At 40.2% G+C, this 18,964-nt stretch overlaps 2 protein-coding genes across 7 annotated transcripts in view; one reads left to right on the top strand and one right to left on the bottom strand.

Moving 5' to 3' along the window:
- Window positions 1-2,685: 2,685 nt before the first annotated feature.
- On the top strand, window positions 2,686-6,709 carry ptges (prostaglandin E synthase). The gene is made up of 3 exons (XM_008423643.2): window positions 2,686-2,894; window positions 3,026-3,108; window positions 4,954-6,709. Exons 1-3 carry the CDS (start codon window positions 2,787-2,789, stop codon window positions 5,201-5,203), a joined length of 441 nt encoding a protein of 146 aa, XP_008421865.1. The 5' UTR covers window positions 2,686-2,786; the 3' UTR covers window positions 5,204-6,709.
- Window positions 6,710-7,608: 899 nt separating this feature from the next.
- Window positions 7,609-18,964, bottom strand: part of garnl3 (GTPase activating Rap/RanGAP domain like 3) — a 42,595-nt gene continuing 31,239 nt past the window's right edge. For 2 of the 6 annotated variants that reach the window (XM_008423638.2, XM_008423640.2), the window contains exons 25-30: window positions 18,707-18,825; window positions 16,985-17,120; window positions 15,305-15,364; window positions 12,565-12,777; window positions 11,503-11,623; window positions 7,609-11,412 (exon numbers count right to left, since the gene is read on the bottom strand). In XM_008423638.2, the coding sequence (XP_008421860.1) occupies window positions 11,244-11,412; window positions 11,503-11,623; window positions 12,565-12,777; window positions 15,305-15,364; window positions 16,985-17,120; window positions 18,707-18,825 (818 nt within the window). In that variant the 3' untranslated portion in view covers window positions 7,609-11,243. Of the gene's footprint in view, window positions 11,413-11,502; window positions 11,624-12,564; window positions 12,778-15,304; window positions 15,365-16,282; window positions 16,713-16,790; window positions 17,121-18,706; window positions 18,826-18,964 lie in introns of those variants that run through there. The other 4 variants (XM_008423641.2, XM_008423642.2, XM_008423639.2 and 1 more) reach the window with 3 other exon arrangements.

The following is an 18,964-nucleotide window of genomic DNA, read 5'->3' as shown; positions in this document are numbered from 1 at the left end:
ACCTTGGGATCCCCCCGGAGGAGCTGGAAGAAGTGGCTGGGGAGAGGGAAGTCTGGGCCTCCCTTCTTAGGCTGCTGGGGAGAGGGAAGTCTGGGCCTCCCTTCTTAGGCTGCTGGGGAGAGGGAAGTCTGGGCCTCCCTTCTTAGGCTGCTGCCCCCGCGACCCGACCCCGGATAAGCGGGAGAAAATGGATGGATGAACGTTCAGAAACTACACCGGCTGTGATGCGCCACAGCAAAGGTAAACAAAGGTAAAATAACTGAACAGGTGATCAACTCACACATTTTTGTTCTCTCTTTGTTGTTTAAGCACACCTGTTGCCATGTCAACCGCTCTCTCCTCCAGGCGAGCTCAGCAATTTTCAGGCTTGATATTTATTTTGCGATCATTTATAAGCCTCTCATGAACACAGCGGTGGTTGATTAGTTAATTTTAAACTCCTGCTCTGCTAGTTATTTTGGTAATGGAACCGAAACGCACAGAATTGCACAACACCTTGTTGAAACAATAATTACTGAGATTATTTTTGTTGGGTCATTAATTTGAAAAGGTTTTGCTGACTTTTTTGTTGTTGTTCTTTAATAAAGTTATGAAAAGTTATGAACGTTTTGATAAGGAGCCAGAGGAGGACGTGCTGCTCTCAGCGTCCCGGCGGCATTCAGTTTGTCACCTAAAGCCGAGATCGACTCAAAAACTCCTGTGATCGACGTATTTCAACCTTGCTCTAGTAAAGCACAAAGAGTTCAGAAACAACATGAAATGGGGGAAAAAAAGCTATTTATTAACTGATTAAGTCGTGTTTTAGATTGTTCTTGAAAAACTAATCAGTCACAGCTGATTAGTGGGTGCACTCACGGTTGCACATGCAGTGAACACATTGATTTTTTTTTTTTACAGCAGACAGCCGCTCCCCTCTCTTGCAGCTACCATGCGTACCGCCGCTAAATCTTTTAGGGGTACGCAGTACCCTGCCGTACCCCCTTACTTTCACCCCTGTTTCCATGTTTCAACCATTTTAGCTGACAAGTGTTGAAGACAGAGTTGTGTGTAGTTTTCAGTGTTGGGGTAGCTACAGCAGGTGTTGCTTTATTAAAAAAGTGCAGCTGAACTATCAGAAATAAAACTTCAGTATGCATAAATATGTGTCATGTACATGCAAGACTATTTACACAACACTGAGTATACTCCACACAAATGATGTCAGGATGCAGAAAGCGGCAGGTTTGGCCACCGGAAGCCCCCTGCTCCTGAATCACAACTTCAGTGGAAAATGTTCTCTCTTTTGCAACCAACCTTGTAGCCCATATTTTGCCAGCAGTCTCGCGGGTGAAATCATTTTTCGGAGTATGATCTTCACCGTGTGCAGAAATGAAGACGTGTTGACTCCTGCTCTTGGGCCGTGTGTCAGAATTTGTAACGATCACACTCCCACACACATATTTATTCACTGTGTGTAATTTTAAAATGATTAAATGGATAAAGTCTCTTGTGTTTTGGCTAGCTGTTAAGGGAGACACATTCTCAACATACTGATTTCAGAGAAACCTTTGAAAATGAACAAAAAACAACAAATTCCTAAGTTATTTATGAAGTTTTTTTTATTCTTGTCTCTCCCAAGTTCAGCTGTGTTTTTGATAGGCTATCAAAAAATCACTTTGTGGCTATTTTTGACAATTTTGCAGAAAATTGGTTGGTTTGGTTTGAAGATTGGCATTTCTTTGACCTTTTGATCCTGTGGCCATCATGGCAATTCAGGGTACCCAGATCTCATCTAAAAGATGAGATCTGGCCTGTGATTGTTTCTCCTAAAGCATCCATCCATCCATCCATCCATCCATCCATTTTCTTTACACCCTTGTCCCTCAGTGGGGTCAGGAGGGTTGCTGGTGCCTCTCCAGCAAACGTTCCGGGCGAGAGGCAGGGTCACCTTGGACAGGTCTCTCCTAAAGCAGTAAATATTAATTCCACTTTTCTTGTACTGTATCCTGGAAGTGCCGAGATGCTTATATAGATATTTTAGTAGATCTGGTTTAACCAGTTTGTGGAGAACAACGTTAACAGCAGGCGATGTCAGTAATGGGGGGGGGTGTCCTGGTTAATTCATTAAGGAGAATAATTTGTGCATTGTAAAAACTTCTTTCTTTTTAGGCCTACTTCGTGCGGTCATACAGGTTCAGCTTGAGTGGTTTTTAAATATTTTTTATCTTTTACTCTACATGTTCGTGTGGTTTTTGATTTGCTTAGTCACGGTAAATTAAAGGTTTTCTCCACAACTGGAGTAGTCATGTTTTATATGTTTCTCAGTTAATAAATATAATCATTGTAAACCTTATTTTTCCGTATCTTGCTAGATAACCTAAAAACCTTTTTTTTTTCCAGTGACCAGAAAGCAAAGTCAGAATAAATCCGCAAAGAGGCAAATACTTATGAGACTTGATTTATTTTTGTTTTAAATCTTAGAAATGTAATGAATTAATCAAAAGTAAATTTTTTTATTTTTATTTTTTTACAAAGTTTTAAAGTGACGATAAAATTATCTGATATTCTTATTCCGAAAAAAAAAAGAAGCCTGAACTCTGCCTGCGGGCTCATCATGTTGTGTCATAAATAAAACATTTCCGTTTGTATCATCCAGTCATGTTTCTCTGTGGGTGGAGGCAGAGCCGCCTGTAAAAAGAGGTCCTGCCTTTGGGCCAACTCTCACTTTCAGCAGCAGCACAACGGGACTGGCGCTTGACTTTTATTTTTTTATTTTTTCATCCGCTGACAGTAATCCAGCAACAGTCATGATAAGAAACGAGGTTTTCTCCTGTTTTGTCTTCTACGCCGTCCTCCTGGTGATCAAAATGTACACTATCGCGATCATAACGGGACAAGTGAGGCTACGGAAAAAGGTAAGAAAATCAAGAGGGTTTTTAAAAAAAAAAATAAAATAAAGTTTAGTTTCGAATCAGTTTGACTTTCTCTCTCACTTTCTCTGCATTTTTCTCGGAAAAAAAATAAATAAAAAATAAATAAATAAAAGGCTTTCGCCAACCCAGAGGACGCGCTGAGACACGGAGGGCTGCAGTTTCACAGAGAGGATCCCTACGTGGAAAGATGCCGAAGGTAAGAGCGCAGAAAGGAAATGTTTTGCACTCCAAAGCAAACTAGGAAAAGCGTATTTGTACCCTAAACGGTGTAAATGGTAAAGCTGTGTGGATGCATTTGCGTGCATGTATGGCCAAAGTTCACAAGAACTGGACCCAGGGGGTTGTGTGTCTGTGTGGTGATTCCCGTTTGTTTCTGGTGGAATTTTCCCATCCAAATTGAGATGTGTACTTCTCCACGTTGTAGTGCAAGCATTCCCACTCTGAGCTGTTTGTTATAACATGTTGGAGAAAAGATATCTCATAGGAAGGGAGGGGGACAAAAAGGGGAAAACAGATGTGGGTTGTTTTTTCTTTTTTTGTTTTTTGCTGCTGATTAAAAGCAAAAACAACTCACTAAACTATGTTGAAATCAAGCTGAAAGCTATCTTGTTCAAGAGGTTTCAAAGCATGTTTTTGCAAAGCTTCATGCTGATGGAATGACAGATTTCCTAAGAAAAATGTTTTTAGAAGATTACAACAAAAGTAGAGGAAGGGAAACAGGAAAGTGCTCCGATGGCCTGATCCCAGTTAGCCCTTTTTTAAAGACCTACGCACTAATGTGTCTGCTGATGCTGCACGACGAACCGGACGTCGATTTATTCAGGGAAATTACAAAACACTCATCCTTACCCAAACAAGCAACAGGGAAGAATGCCGATTCTTTACAAATGAAATCCAAGCCTGAGTCACAGCTTGACTAGGAAATGCCACTTTTACTAAATGAGTGATCATATTTCCACATTTCTACATCATAGCTGAGTCACTAAATCACAAAATAAAACCAGAAGGAAACCAGTGGACTTCAGCCAGCAGATGCCAGCTGAAGTCCTACATTCATGGAACTCAGCAATTAGCGCGTTCAGATTTTTGTCTCATGTAGTTTGAGCTTCTTTTGTTGTTGTGCTTCCCACTGTGTGATTTCATTTTTAAAATGTGGAAGCTGCTGATTGTGTTATCCAAATCAAAGTGTCTATATGGGCCCCAGATGTGGGGGGGTTGCTCAGGCTCAATGGGTACTAAGCAGGCCTGGGGTCAAAATTGACTCATTTCAAAGGACAAGTTTTAGCTGAATAAAGATGTATCAACCCTTTTTTAAAAAAAAAAACTATTGAATTACTCACCATCACGGAGAATATGTTCATATTCAAAGTTCAAATTAAGTTTGTTCAGATTTGCTGAGGGCTCTGAAGAGACTGCTTGGGTTGATCATTACTGGGTGCAACTTGGTCTGGCATTTGGTTAACTGATTAAAAAATTGGGACACATGAAAAGTAAACATATTTTTATACTTTTCCTGTGTTTTTTTGCCAAACCCTCACATAAAAGTCTAAAGAATCTTTAGACTAAAGAATCTACTATAGCTGTATAGCTATAGTACAGCTACAGTACAGTAGCTGTACTGTAGCTGTACTATAGCTATACAGCTTCTATGGACTCAAGTCAAACGAAAAAAAGAAGAAGAAAAAAGATGCCTGCTTATCAATTAAAGCCTTTTGTGTTCAAAACCAGTTACTCTAGGATTGGTTTGCGGTTTCTCCCAGGAATCCATTGTTGGGAACCTTTGTGCTTGTCTCAGTTTCAGTGACACCCTAGGTGTTCGTTAGGGGTTTTCTATCTGGAGGAGGGTGTGGAAAGAATGGAAGGCATCGCAAATCAATTCACTTCTAACATGCAAATAGACTGAGAATATAAAAGTAGAAAATATTCATTGTTGCTTGCTAATGTAACTGGCTGCTTTCTAAGAAGTTCCCAGCAGGAGGGAACAGTACAAACAGGAAAGTGACAGCAGTTCTCAATCTGAATCTTTTCATCTCCTCTTCAGGGCTCACCTGAACGACTTGGAGAACATCCTCCCTTTCCTCTTCCTGGGGGCCGTCTACTCCCTCACCGGACCTTCGCTAACTGTGGCTCGCCTTCACTTCCTCGTGTTTTTTCTCGCCCGCGTGTTGCACAGCCTTGCCTACCTGTTGGCCCTGCGAGCACCCACCCGTTCTCTGGCCTACACCGCCGCACAGGTGCCCTGTGTTTCCATGGCTGTTCAGATCCTGATGTCAGTGGCATCCTTCGCCTAGTTTTCAAAGACGTTAGGAGTGAAGAGAAGTCAAAAGACCAATCTTTGGACGCCCATTCATGACCTATATCAGAGAGGGTTAACTACGGGTTCCTATAGAAAGACAGTGGGAGTGCAATATAAGCTGTTGGATTACGCCTGAGCGTTTTTAAAAAAGTTTTATTTTAAAGTAAGATCCTGTCAGTATTTTTATTGTTATGCTTTAAAAAATGTGACAATGTCTCAACAGATTTTGAAGTACAATGTTTGACGCCATAGACTCTACTGATGTATCTAAAATGCAAATGAAGTTTGATGCAGATTTTTTTTTTTTTTGTTTTAACAGAAATTTCTTGAAATCTAGTGACTCAAAGCCACTTTGGGATATTTTTTTTCCAGCTGTACGTTGATCCCTAACCTCTCCCGTGTTTACACTAAACACAGACCACCATTGGTGTGGTTTTGTACACTTATGGTGGCTTAGACTGTTTCCTGCGTAGGTGTTCTGACTGTCACGATAAGCCTTGTTTGAATATTGTATGAAACGGAACCTGACTGACGGGGTGTCGAAATATCAAGTCAAACCTATTTCTCTTAAAAGGACTGAAACATGAACGTGTCTCAACAGCCTGCAAGAACATAGAAAAAAAAACAAATCTGTGAAAATATATCCTGAGGTTATCCTTAAGGTTTTGTAACTAATTTATTACTCTTTCTTTAGCTATGCAGGCTCATCAGGATATATATTTTTTAGGTAATAAAACAGTTCCTGCCCTGGGAGGGAGAACAGCCATTGTGTTGTAATTTCAATGATCAGGTTGGTTGTTGTTTTAGCCTGGCTCTGCAGAGACTGGTTTGGAACGGGATGGGGCCCCATTTTATTTTTTTTTCATGTGCGAGTGAGATGATCCAGAAGTCCAAGGCAAACCTCCAGCATTCCTGCGCCTGTTACGTAAAACTCTGGACCCGGCTGAGCTCACTTTCATTACAAGAGGGGTGTTGGGAAAGAAGTGGGGAAGCATCACAGATGTATTTACGCTTAAATGCCAAGTCATCCATCCTGACTTTGAAAACATATGGGGTGTGTGGAGTTTCAGAAGTTTTTTTTTTCTCTTTCCCCCTCTGTCGACAGACTTTGTCTCAGTGCTGTATAACCTGAAGCCACAGTTTTCCCACTTCTGTACATCATATTCCAGTAATCCTACTTCTGGTTATTTTACAAGTGGTTGAGATTATTTAATGTTAACATAAAGCTAAAATCCATTGTGGTCACTGATTTTTTCCCCTTTACGTTTTTTGTTCTTTTTTTTTTTTTTTTACCACACAAAAGATACGATACAACCGACCTAGTCTGTGGGAGGACTGGAAAATTCCTGCTCTGAAAGACAGAGCTCTCATAATACATATAATCTGGAGGACACATAAAGCTCACCTGCAAAGAGCAAGGGTGTGTCTTTACCTTTTCAACCTCTTCTTTTCTGTATACGGGTAAATTCAACTAATGCACACAATACAGGACATTTATTTACCCCTTTTTGTGTGTATTCTTTTTGTGTAGAACAGGTTGACAGCGCCTCGGTGTTCATTTGTAGCTCTTCCGCCAACAAAAACGGAGGTTGTTATTGACTAGATATCCTGTTGTTGAAGGGAGAGAGAGAGAGAGAAAAAAGGCTAATTTCAGTAAGGAAACACGACAAGCAACAAAACGGGTAGAAATATTTGTTTGATTGCTTTATTAACGTGGACTTTCGTGAATATTTAGCACCACCTTGTGGTCATGTTGTGAATCTACAGATTTGTCCGATGGAGAAATAAATACGGCTCTTCACTTCTTATCGGCAAGCCTGAAGCACGAAAGAAAAAGTTGTTAGACTTTATGACGAGCATTTTGCTGCACTTCTCTTGTGATTTTAGAATATTATTATTATTTTCCCTACATTTATGTTTGTAGATAATAAGGAAGCTTCTGATTACTAATTAAAAGTTTGAATTTGGACAATTTGATCAACATCAAAACTCTAGTAATGAATGAAAACTAATGAATTTCAGTTATACTTCTCTTTTAGATAATAATAGGTTTACCTTTAAATGTAGCAGTGTCTTATTTTGTAAAAAAAAAAAAAAAGAAAGAAAACCACTTAAAATTCATTTTTCCCTCTCACAAAATTATGTGAGAAATTATGCTTCTGTAATTAAAAAAAAAAAAAAAATATATATATATATATATATATTTCCCTCTTATTAGGTTTGCATTTGGGGAAGAAAAATAATTTTGATAATCTTTACTGACCTAAATCAGAAAAAGTTAATTATCACCAAACTGTTATAAGAAAAAAAAATGTTTTTGGAGAGTTTGTGTACATATCTGTCATACGATATTGGAGCAATAAAAGTTGATCTCAAAACCAAATCCAGTGAGTCACGCGATTGAAATTCCATAAATATTTATTACATATCAATGAACAGAATCAACTACTTTCACAGCAGTGGTCTACAGCACTTGTTAAAAATAACTGTTTAAATAATAGTAATAATAATAATATAGTTCAGTTTCATTTGAGGCCACATTTGATGCACAAACATTTACAAGTACTTGGCATTAAAAACGATGGCGATACAATATTTTAAGACACTTGGTGTAAATTATTTTTTTGTACATTTTCTTTCGTTTTGATATCACAGAGAAGTTCAGCGACAATCTAAACAGGAAATATAGATTTTATTACAAAAAGAAAAATAGAAAAAGCAGTGAAAAAGCAGAGGGGAAGTGTAACTTGAGCAAAGTGAGATAAAACAGGACCCATATGAGTTAGTGAAGCAGTGTTTCCCTTAGTCACCTTTAATTCAGAGATTTAAAAAAAAAATTGAAGTAGTAGTTTTTTCCCCCCCCTCCTCCTTTTAAGTTTGGTAACCATTTTGGAGGAATCCGTGCTGTGGCAGGCAGAGAAACAGGGGAAAAGCTTGAAGGGAAAGAGAGTGAGGATAAGGGTTCATGCAACATCTTACAGCTGTTTTCTTGTGAAATATATATCTGTAGACGCACTCTCTTACCCGCCTTACAACTCCTAGTGTGAATCTCTTCTACGCTTTCTACTTTGGTCCTACTCTGCTGCTCCTCACGCCTTTCAAGCCGCGCATGTTTTAAGGAGTCAGACACAAACCGATTTTATGACGTTGATTAGTTTGCATACAGCCTCGTCTCCCATCACGGCGAAACGCTGTACCCCACTGCAGAGGAAAACGGAAAAAGATGGTTTTCACCTGGTCATGCCAGTTTCAAAACAGGTGAAATATAGGCAGAAGCTTAGAAGATCTTGCCTTTCAATAAAACCTCATGAATTATAGTTTGTTTACTATTTTTTTTAAAGAAAGAAAAAAAAAGTGAGGTTGAAGAGGAAATTGGAGAAAGTTTATTTGAGCTATCTGTTGGTGCTTGACGCAATGAGGTGTTTGCATATTGCAGCACTAAGTTTTGTGGATAGGATAAAACACATTTGCAGATTAATTGTATTTTTAACAATAGATGTGCAACAATGCCGCAGACGTAAAGTTGTGTGTTTATACACACAATCTGTTCGATCTTGGGTTTTGCCTCAGTTCCTTTCATATGGGACAGTAAAGTTCCCATACTAATGATCTAAGAGGTCCACATGATAACAGGGACACCGAGTCTTTCTTCAGTGTGCATCGCCAGATGGATTAAATGCGAGTCTGATCAAGAATGACAGTCTTTGGCTGCTGTCAGGCCTTTTCGCAGATGTTTTCAGGCACTTATGTCGCTGTAAATGGTCATTTGGATACAAAGGGCGGCCGAGGTGTAGCTTGGAAAGCGGCCCGTGTCAAAAGAGCCGGCTGAGTTGAATTTAATGTGAAATGAATGCAACTTAAATCTTACACCGTCTAAAGTTGCCACATTACAACCACAAACTTCAGAACATTTTTCAACAAGTTTTACTGATAGACCATCACAAGGCAGCATTTAACTGTGAAAAGAAAATGATAGGAAAATGTGCTCTGGTCATGGAAATGGATATGGTGAGATGGAAAACTTATCTCTGCGCATTTCCCTGAAGACAACGTTACCATATTAAAATATGGTGGTGGCAGCATCATACTGTTGAAATGCCTTTCTTTAGCAGGAACAGGAAAGCTGAGTTGATGGGAAGCTAAATGCAAAGAGAGACTGGAGTGGAGCGTCACCGTCTAGCAGGAAAATAACCTTAAATATGCAGCTAGAGTAAGCTTCAACAGTTTAGATCAAGATATGTTCGTTTGTTAGAATGGTCTAGTCAAAGTTAAAGCCTAAATGCAACTGAAAATCCGTGACAAGAACTGCTGACTGAGTTTAAACTATTTTCCTAAACACTATAGAGAAAAATATGAGCCTTAGGAGTCATCTGGTAGCGACTCGAAGCAGACGCTTGTTCTGGAGACGAAATTACTGCAGAGTCAGTGACTCGATGCAGTCAGCTGAGTTACATTAGAAAACTAAGTTTACTAAATGGGATATTAAACTAAGCTTTGCTGTAATTACTAGGACAGACTTGAATGCATTTGAATTTGATCTGTGTGGTCGAGGTGCTTTGAGACATCTGTTGTCATCCGGTGTAACATAAATGAACCGAATCGATAGACACACGTTCCAACATGGACGCATTTCCAATTTTCATTTGCTCACCATTTCGATCACTACGCATAACTTTCTTTGTATTTCCTAACAATAAGCTATTTTGTATTGGTCTGCTACTTAAAACTCCCAATAAAATAAATAGAATTTTGTGATTCTAACTTTTAAAAAGTTTAATGGGTAGGAATACTTTTGCAAGGTCCTGTGAATCCGTCTCTCGGGGAGGTCGGAATTCAAGAAGCAGAGGTGGAGAGTTGGAAAGAAGGGACAAATGTGAGGATGAAGGTATTTCGCAAATGTCTCTCATTTAGGGTTGTTTAATGTTTCGTATTAGGTGGATTATCTCTATAAGGGCAAACGAAAACAAGTAGAGAAAGCGTGCATATTGGACCCTTTTCTGAAAAGTCCAGAAAAGCTTCTGGATAATGTTACAGAGAGAAACATATGATGGTTAAAATTAGTAAAAAAAAAAAAGAAAAAAAAAGTCTTGCCTTATAATTTAAACCTACTTGAATTATTTCATTTCCTACTAAAGCTTTACTCAAATTTTAATCAACCATGCAGCACACAACAGATGTGTCTCATTTCTGTCGTTTGTGTACTTCGTCAGCCACGCTGGCCTTAGTGTCGGGGATTTCTTCGGCAGTAAACAAACTCGTGTGATGTGGACTGCAGCGACGGCTGCCACAGTCGGACGCCACGATGCCGTGATTATTGTGAGTGGATCAGTGGTGGATGCTGGGAAATGGCACTTAAGGGAGATTTTTTACCTCCTGCCCTGTCTACCTGTTTAGTGGTGAGTGAGGATCGGTGCAGAGAGCAAAAAGCAAACAAACAATAAACAAAACATAATATCACTGAAGGCTGGAGCAAAATTGATTTTTTTTTTTTATATATAATATATCTATAAATATGTATAAACAGATCAGACAGGTGTGCCTGGCACTGTGTGCAGTTTGGTGTATAAACAGATGTACACATACAGAGCGGAGCGGTGTCATACAACATTTGCAAGCGGATCTGAAATAATGTACAACACGGAGTCGGCGGCTTTAGAGGGAACCGCGTTCAGATGCACAGATGTTTGCGGATCTACGTTCAGTTTGCCCGTCTCTCAAAGCTACTGTAGATGCTGGAACACACCCGGGCATCTCGCAGAACCTCACAGCGTTTTTTTTCTTTTTTTTTTTTTGGGTCATCAGCCGCAGGGCCACACAAAACACCTGATGCAGTGACGCACGGTAAACATGAGCTGAGACATGTTTTCGTTTCTCCCTCCAATACCCTGATGGATGGATGGAGAGACACAGGATACTAGAAGGCAGGGATATATTTCAAGAAACTAATTTAAAAGGCAAAAACAAAAAAAAAAAGAACAAAATGACTGTGACAGCACAAAGGTATGGGAGGAGAGAAGTGCACAACAGGATTGTCTTCACTTTAGGTCCAGGACATCGTCTCCGAAGGACGTGGAGAAGGCAAACGCGCTGGCGAGAGGCGGACTGCCCTCCTGCAGCACCACCATCTCCGGATCGGCCTCCAAGGCGGACGAGCAGTGCAGCTGGACGTCCAGCTCCGCGTCCACTGAGTCTGAGGCTAACCTGCTGAGCAAAGAACTGTCAACAAACTTTACTGAAAAAAAGGAAAGCAAAGAAGCTATTACAAGTCTCTCCCTCCAGTGTTGCAATCCTTACCTGTCACTGTTTGTTGACGTCAGCGCTCGAGCTTTGGGATCCTCGTCAGTGTTCTTTTTGCTCATCTTCCTCTGTTTGACTGACCCGCTGTCCGACTTCCCGCTCGGCTCCTCGGTCAGGCCTTGATTGATGCAAAGTAACAGAAAGTTGGTTACTTTCTGAGAGGCTGAAACAGGAAGTTTCAGTGCAGAGCACCAGGACAACTTGCATTAGTTTTCACACACCTTGAGCTTTTTCTCACTGTTGCTACGTTTAGTGCTGTGAATTGATCAGATTAATTGCACTTTAGAATTGAATCATGATTAATTGCTTGCTTAATTTTGTAAGCTTGAAATGTAAAAAATGCATGTTTTTAAAAAAACAAACACTCAAGAAAATGTTTTATTGTTTCAAACTAATATTTTCCAGGTTTGCAAATTCAGGAAAATTTAAAAGCATCGTACTGCATTGTTGATCGCAGTACAAATCTGTTCGATGCGCGTAATTCTGGCAAAATAGCTAATGTGATTCATTTGCATTATGGAGTACTAATGTTTTAAACGTTTTAGATCATTTGCATACGTTGTACCTCCAAGCACATTACAACCACAGACTTTGATATTTTTTGCTGAAATTTTATTTGACTAGATCAACATAAAGTAGTTCATAATTGTGAAGCTAATTTTAAAAAAATCAGAAAATTGTAGGGTACAATTATATCACTTCACTCTGAGAACGCCAAATAAAACCTCCAGCATTTCATGCAGTTGTGTTCAGTTCATGAAGGAGGAAAGACATGACGCTAATCAGAGAAGCAGCTAAAAGCTCCGAGATCCATAAATCAAATGTTAAAATCTGTCGAAAGGACGACTACTAGCCATACAGTCTAAAATTTAGCCTTTATAGAAGAGCAACACAAAGAAAATCACTGCTAAAAGAAAGGAATCCGTGGAAAGACTTGAAGAAAAAAAACCCCAAATCAAATTCTTTAAAATTGGTGTTAGTGGTAAAATGTAAAAAAAAAAAAAAAAGTTCAAGGGTGTGAATCTTTTGCAATTCTCTTTAATCATTGGTTCAGCGTACCCAGCAGCTCCTTCCGCGTGCGGCTGGCTATCTCCTTGATCTCCATGCGGGACAGGGACAGTGAGTGTGTGGCGGAGATAAGAGGAGTGGGCACCATCACGGCGGGGGCGGTCATCACTTTGTTGACCAGAGGGGACTTCAGGGGCCTTTCGATGCTGCGGCCCACCAGGTTGCACAGAGGAATCTTGAAGATGTGCTTAAATGTCGCTTCACCTTGTAGGGAGTAAAAAAAAGAAAAGTAAAACGATGAAGAAACAGGAAATTAAAGAATATGCAATGACACAATTAAAGAGAAAGTTTTTAAAAAATGGGCAGAGGTAGGAATGCCAGAGAAATCACACAAAGAGAAAAGTGGACAGTTTATTATTATTATTATATATATATAAAAAAAAACACATAAAACTCCTGAAATGAAGAACTTCATTGTTGGGCTTTGCAGCATCTACTGAAAGCACTCCTTATACATTTAGACAGCTTTGAAAAATGTTGCCTTAACTTTATGTTTTTTTTTTTTTTGTTACAATTTCTTTGTCTGCATGCAGAATAAGAGTTTTAACACCCTGAAGCTGTCACAAGTAGAAAAACGAGGAAAACCGATTGCTGATCAACCATAACCACAGCAATACTGACGAATAAAACAAGAAATACATAAATATATGAAAACAAAGATAATTGTAGCAGTGAGGAGTCAGAGAAATCAAAACATCATGTTTTGATTTCAACAGTAAGACGATCGGTATATTTCTATGCATATATTTTATTTATCTCTCTATAGATTTTGCTGGTTGAGTCAGAAGTTTACATACACTCATCATGGGTGTGATGATCTTTTAAATCTTTGTTATTTTTGTGATGCTTTGTGTAAAGTGGTTGGAATAATTAATCAAATCCAAACACTAATCAAAACTGGTTTCAGAATAAATTATTCATCATGTACATTGTCTCTGACCTCAATCCTGTTATGAATTGGTGAACTAATCTGTCTGTGGCAGGTAGTTAATCGTTTAAAAGAACTTTTTCAACATTTCTGCCAAGACAAGCTGTCAAATATCCAGCAAGAGGCTGTACAAAGCCTGTTGTTTCTCTGCAACCTGAACATATTCTTTTAACCAAATATAACTTGTCTTTATGTAGATATTTGAGTCTGTGTGTGTGATTTTATTGGTATTATCTAGGTGAATCACCTAGATAATACCTAGATTTTGTTGTATCTCTTTGCTTCGGGAAAAGCTGAAATTGAACAAATAACTTTTTGCTAGTTATGAGTGTATGTGAACTTCTGATCAGGACCAAAATATGTAAATTAACCTTTACTGTCATCCTCTATAAACCTAAGCTCTCTTCCTCAGACACACTGATGATGTAATCTAATAAATCTACATGAAGCAACTCTGAGATGATTAATAGGCCTGTTTACTCAAACAGCATGCAGTCGGAAAATTAATCTTCCTAATGTAATATAACAGAATCTATTTATGGCACACAATCTAATATTCAGCACAATGTTCAAAACCTAAAGTCTGCTTGGTAATTATTAAATTATGTTGTTTTTCCTTTTTTTTTCAATTTGAGGTGGAGCTGCAGTGTGCAGAGCTCCCCTGTGCCAGCAGGGGGCAGTGTTGGAGTTCAGCAGCCTCTCGCTGCTCTTATGGGGCAGCTCCGTGTGAATGAATAGAAGTGATGGCTTTCGTCTGAAATGTAAGTCTGCAAGTGGAGTAAAGGGAAGATCACTACTCATTTTCGACAGGTACATTGTGTTAGTGCTATTACAGATCGTTGCGCTGTCACACAGGAAGGAAAAAAAAAGAAAGCATACAGTTACTTGGAATACATAATCAGAGAGATCAATATATTCCACATGCATTAGTTTCTGAACCAGGGGGAGCGCTGCTCTCCATCACACTGGCAAATGATCGGCACTTGAATGCCGGGGATGTTCTGGGTGCCAATTGAGAGTCCAATTGTCCCGAGCTGCTCGGCCGCAGGTCCTCGGTGTGTGTCTGTGTGTGTTCGAGCCAATGGAGGTCGAGGGCGGCCAGCGACCGCCTCTGTAGCAGCACCTCGCTCTCATTACTGATGCAATTACATCAAATGAAAACCTCCCCACGGAGCAGACGCGGCGAGCGCGCAGGCGGTTAGAGCTGGAGATTTTTGTCAGCAAGCCCCCCTTCTTTCTTTCTTTTTCAGTTTTATTTTTTTTCTCACCCCATCTTCATCCCCCATCATCAGACTGTGGCACCGCTGTTTGGACTCCCACTTTGGATCGAAGAGCGGGCTGACAAAAGTCTCCATGGCGACAGTGCAATCTGTAAATCATGCTGCGACAAACGTGTCTTCTCCTTCCCTCTCTGCCTCGTTCGCCCTCCCTCTCCTCCTCCTGGCATACCTTTCCTGCGTCTCCGCCTCTTTTCTCTCCCCGCAATTATAAAGCCCTCCTTCTCGACTGACGTTATCACCTCCGCTTCACTCCTCTCTCTGTGCTCTATCCTTTCTTTTGCCCTCTCTCTCCCTTCTCGAGCTAATGCTTTAATTAGTTGAGACGGAAAGAGAGGGTGGGAGGACGGGGGAAGACATAACGTTCACTTAACATTCAACCAACGTCCAAGTCAACATGCCGCCTTTTAGCAGACAGGGTGATACACTCTGGGAAAGTGTGTGTGTGAGTGTGTGTGTTAGTGGGGCAGCTTTATGAGGGGATGGAGGGGTATTTTATGAGCTGAGGATGAGAATCCTGCAGTACCTTCAGCGTCCTTAGACAAGTACAGGGAAAGCTTGGTACCATAGGGGATCCGTATTGAATCTGAACCAGGAATGAAGAAGAGGGTTACACAAACTGAACACACACAGTAACACAGATTTAGGTGCAGAAACACACCCACACGCACGCACACACACACACACACACGCATACACACAGTAACACACACACACACGCACACACACACACACGCGCACGCACACACAGACACACACACACACACACGCACAGTCTCAGTTGTCTGTGTGGTGCAGAACGACACACAACTAGAAACAACAGGGCAGAAAATGAAAATCCCTCCGAGAGAACTGATTACCTGCAGCGGCCTAAGAGCATAAATCCTGCCCTCGGCTAATTGCAGCAGCAACAGCCAAACCTTTCTTCATGTTAGCCTTAATGGAACCTGTAAATAACTGCTCCCCTCAGTACGGATGAGGCTTAATGGCGCGGGCAACTCATTTAATAACAGTGTTTCTCTGTCTTTGTCCTCCAGTCCAAGTCACCAACATCAACAGATGTAAAATCCGATGAACAAGGAGCGGACCTCCTCCTCCTTCTCAATCCATCAGCGCATCGGCTCAGGACGGCTGACACAGCATTGAGAGGGAAGGGAGACTGGGTGAGGAAATATGGACACCATTAGGGATTAAAATTGGGTTAAAATGATCCTAACAATCACTGAAATCAATGCTGTTAATGGTGGGGGGGAAAGGATGCAGGTAAATAGTCTGATATATCCGTCGGTCCAGATTATTTTCTAATCTAACCCTGATTTAAGATTCTCGACGACCCGTCTGCTATGTTTGGTCTCCACAGGAACAGCCGGGTTTAAACTCAAACTAAATCACACACCACTGAACTCCAGTTATTGATTACATGATCTAAGAAGGCCATTGGTTGGATTTTTATTTAGGAACCGTAATGTATGAACATTACGGCTTTCAGATGTTTTGTTTGTAAAAAAAAAAAAAAAAAAAAAAAAAAACCCTTAGAAGACCTTTCCTGTCCTTTTGCAATTATTCATTACCATCACATGTAAGTGAAAAAGCACAACAATTCCGAGTTGTTGACAAAATGTGAAAAGAAATCCAATGGGTATGAATATTTCTGGACAGAGAGCAGTCAAAAATCCCATCAAAATTAATCAAATGAGTGTTGTGCTGGTTATTTACTAGTTATTTCGATTATCCTCTGTCCTAATCTATACTTGAAACATCATATCCGTACAGGATTTAACTACAACGTTGTCAGATTTTAAGCGCTCAGTTGGCGACACACTTCGCGCAAAGGCGACAAACGGGAGAAAGAAACTTGAAACCATAGCAACATGTTCACCCAGCACCTCCACCCGTAGCGAACATGGAGCGGTAGATTAAGAAAGTCGACTGTCCTGAAACAGAGTCAGAAGAAAAGGTCTCAGTCGAAGTAAGAGAAAACCTGCACGGGAATTGAATTGTGCATAACTAACCCTAACAATCTGTGGAGTCGCAGAGTCGTCCTGCAGAGTTCACTTCATGCAAATGTCAAACTGAAGCCTGTGAGGGCACCCAAAGTCACATAGCTCTGCAGACATCTGAACACCTTCCAGGCAACAACTCTCCCCCCCTCCGTGCCCCTCCACCGGCCTTCTCGCCCCGGTGCTTTTTATGTGCAGGGCTTTACCATCTCCGAGCGGTGAAGGAAATACGGGCATCTCGTAGCCTGTGGGCGTCTGGGGGGAGCTCTGAGAGCTGGTGTCTCTGGAACTGCAGTTGGAGGCTGAGCTCACCGGCGCCGACGAGACAAAATAGATGTCCGACTGTGGGCGGAATAAAACACAGAAGCACGCAGGGTAAAGTGGAAGCGAGGTACAGCAGAGAGAGATGACAGAGGCAGGAGATGAAACAAAGGCAGGAAAGAAAAAAAAATGGAAACAGAAAAGAGACGGAGATGATTTGTGTTTGATGCCAGGTGCACTCATTTTTCTTTTTCTTTTTTTTTAAAAAATTGGTTCTCTGTAAAAATTTGTGACAAAGCTCATCTGGGTTTGATTGAAGTAACAGAGCTGAAAGACTGACACCAAGCGACTGCAAACATTCAAATGCTTGACTAAATTAGAACGGATTTAGATTTGCTGCAACTTCACGGACTAGAAGCGCTTAGTTTTTAAAATGATTGAGCGTACAGACAGAAACAAATTATTCTACTGGTGCATCTTCACAAATTAGAATACCCTGAGAAAAGTTGATTCACTTCAGTACTTTGACTTAAAAAGTGACACTTGATTCATTACACAAAGAGAAATATATTTCCATCCCTTTTTTTTTCTGCTCGTTTTGACGATTATGGCTTACATGTATCCAAAAAAGCAACATTTATTTTTTCAAGAAATTGGAAGCATTACATGTAGATACTTAGATTGGTTTAAAACAAGACCGAAATCCTGGGTTTGGTTGCTCCTGAATCTGTGAGTCTCCCACAAACTCTTGGAAAGGCTTTGATTCATAATCCCCACAAGGCTGTGTTTGTACCTACCTGCTTGTACATATTTGTCTGCCACGCCTTTTTCCTTCCAATTAACTTTCCACTAACAACACTCCGTGAAAAGCCAGCTTCTTTAACAATAACATTTTGTGGCTTACCCTCCTTAACGAGGGAGTGTATGTCTGCTGGAGCTATTATTAGTCTCGTCATTGTGCAGGTCAGACACGGCTACGGTCTAAGATCTCCGTATTAAACTTTGCTTTTATGGGTCTAATTTTAGGTCTACATCAACTGTGTGTCATCAAAAACTTTAGTAAATTAATTACATGTTTTGAATTATGTTATGGACATAAATTTGCTTTTGATAATATTCAAATGGATTGAGATGGACCTGAATACTTTGGGTGGATATTTCTACAGCGCTTCACATGCAGCATTAAGCTTTGCGGTTCAAATACAGCCCAGTTACACTATTTTAAGTATGTAATATGTCTGTTAAGATCTTTGGTGTGTTTTATTCTGCAGATTTGCAAAGCTTACATTTGCACCTATCTACATAAAAGCCGCTGCACTTCAGTTAACGTCTGTGTGTCATATGAGCAGCTCATTGTGGCTCACCACTACCTTTATGTCGTCTGTGCTGAGGATTCTGCATGTCTACATCTAGCTAGATTCATTTTTACATCTTGTTTAAGGGTTGAGGGAAATTGTTGGTGTACATGCAGTTTAAAAAGAAAAAAAAAACATTTTAAAATATCTATGAGCAAAGATATTGGTTTGCATTAGTAGAAAAAAAAACATGAAATCAACTGCGTCACAGTCTAAAATGTGCAAGACATTTTATTGGCTCTGGGCAACAAGCATGCGCTGGCTCAAAGAAAGCCCTGCCCTGGTCGCGTAATTGCATCTAATCATACTGACCCTCGAGGCAGCCAGCTGCAGCTCCGGGACCACTGCTGTGTACACAAGGTTTCCATTGACCACCAGTCGGATCTCAATGGAATCCGTTGTGAAGGCGAGGATGTAGGGAAAAGCGCAAACTGCAAACACAAGATGAGCAGATAAAAAAAAATAAAAATAAATAATCACTATATCAGATCTATTTTTTTTAAATACATTTTTTATTTTGTTTGCTTTTTTAAAAATGTGCTTTTATTAATAGCTTGGCAGAATTTTTGT

This window comes from Poecilia reticulata, linkage group LG12 (genome assembly GCF_000633615.1).
Source record: "Poecilia reticulata strain Guanapo linkage group LG12, Guppy_female_1.0+MT, whole genome shotgun sequence".
Classification (NCBI taxonomy): domain Eukaryota; kingdom Metazoa; phylum Chordata; class Actinopteri; order Cyprinodontiformes; family Poeciliidae; genus Poecilia; species Poecilia reticulata.
Note: the sequence above shows the minus strand (reverse complement) of the source record. Positions and strands in the feature narration are given on the sequence as shown.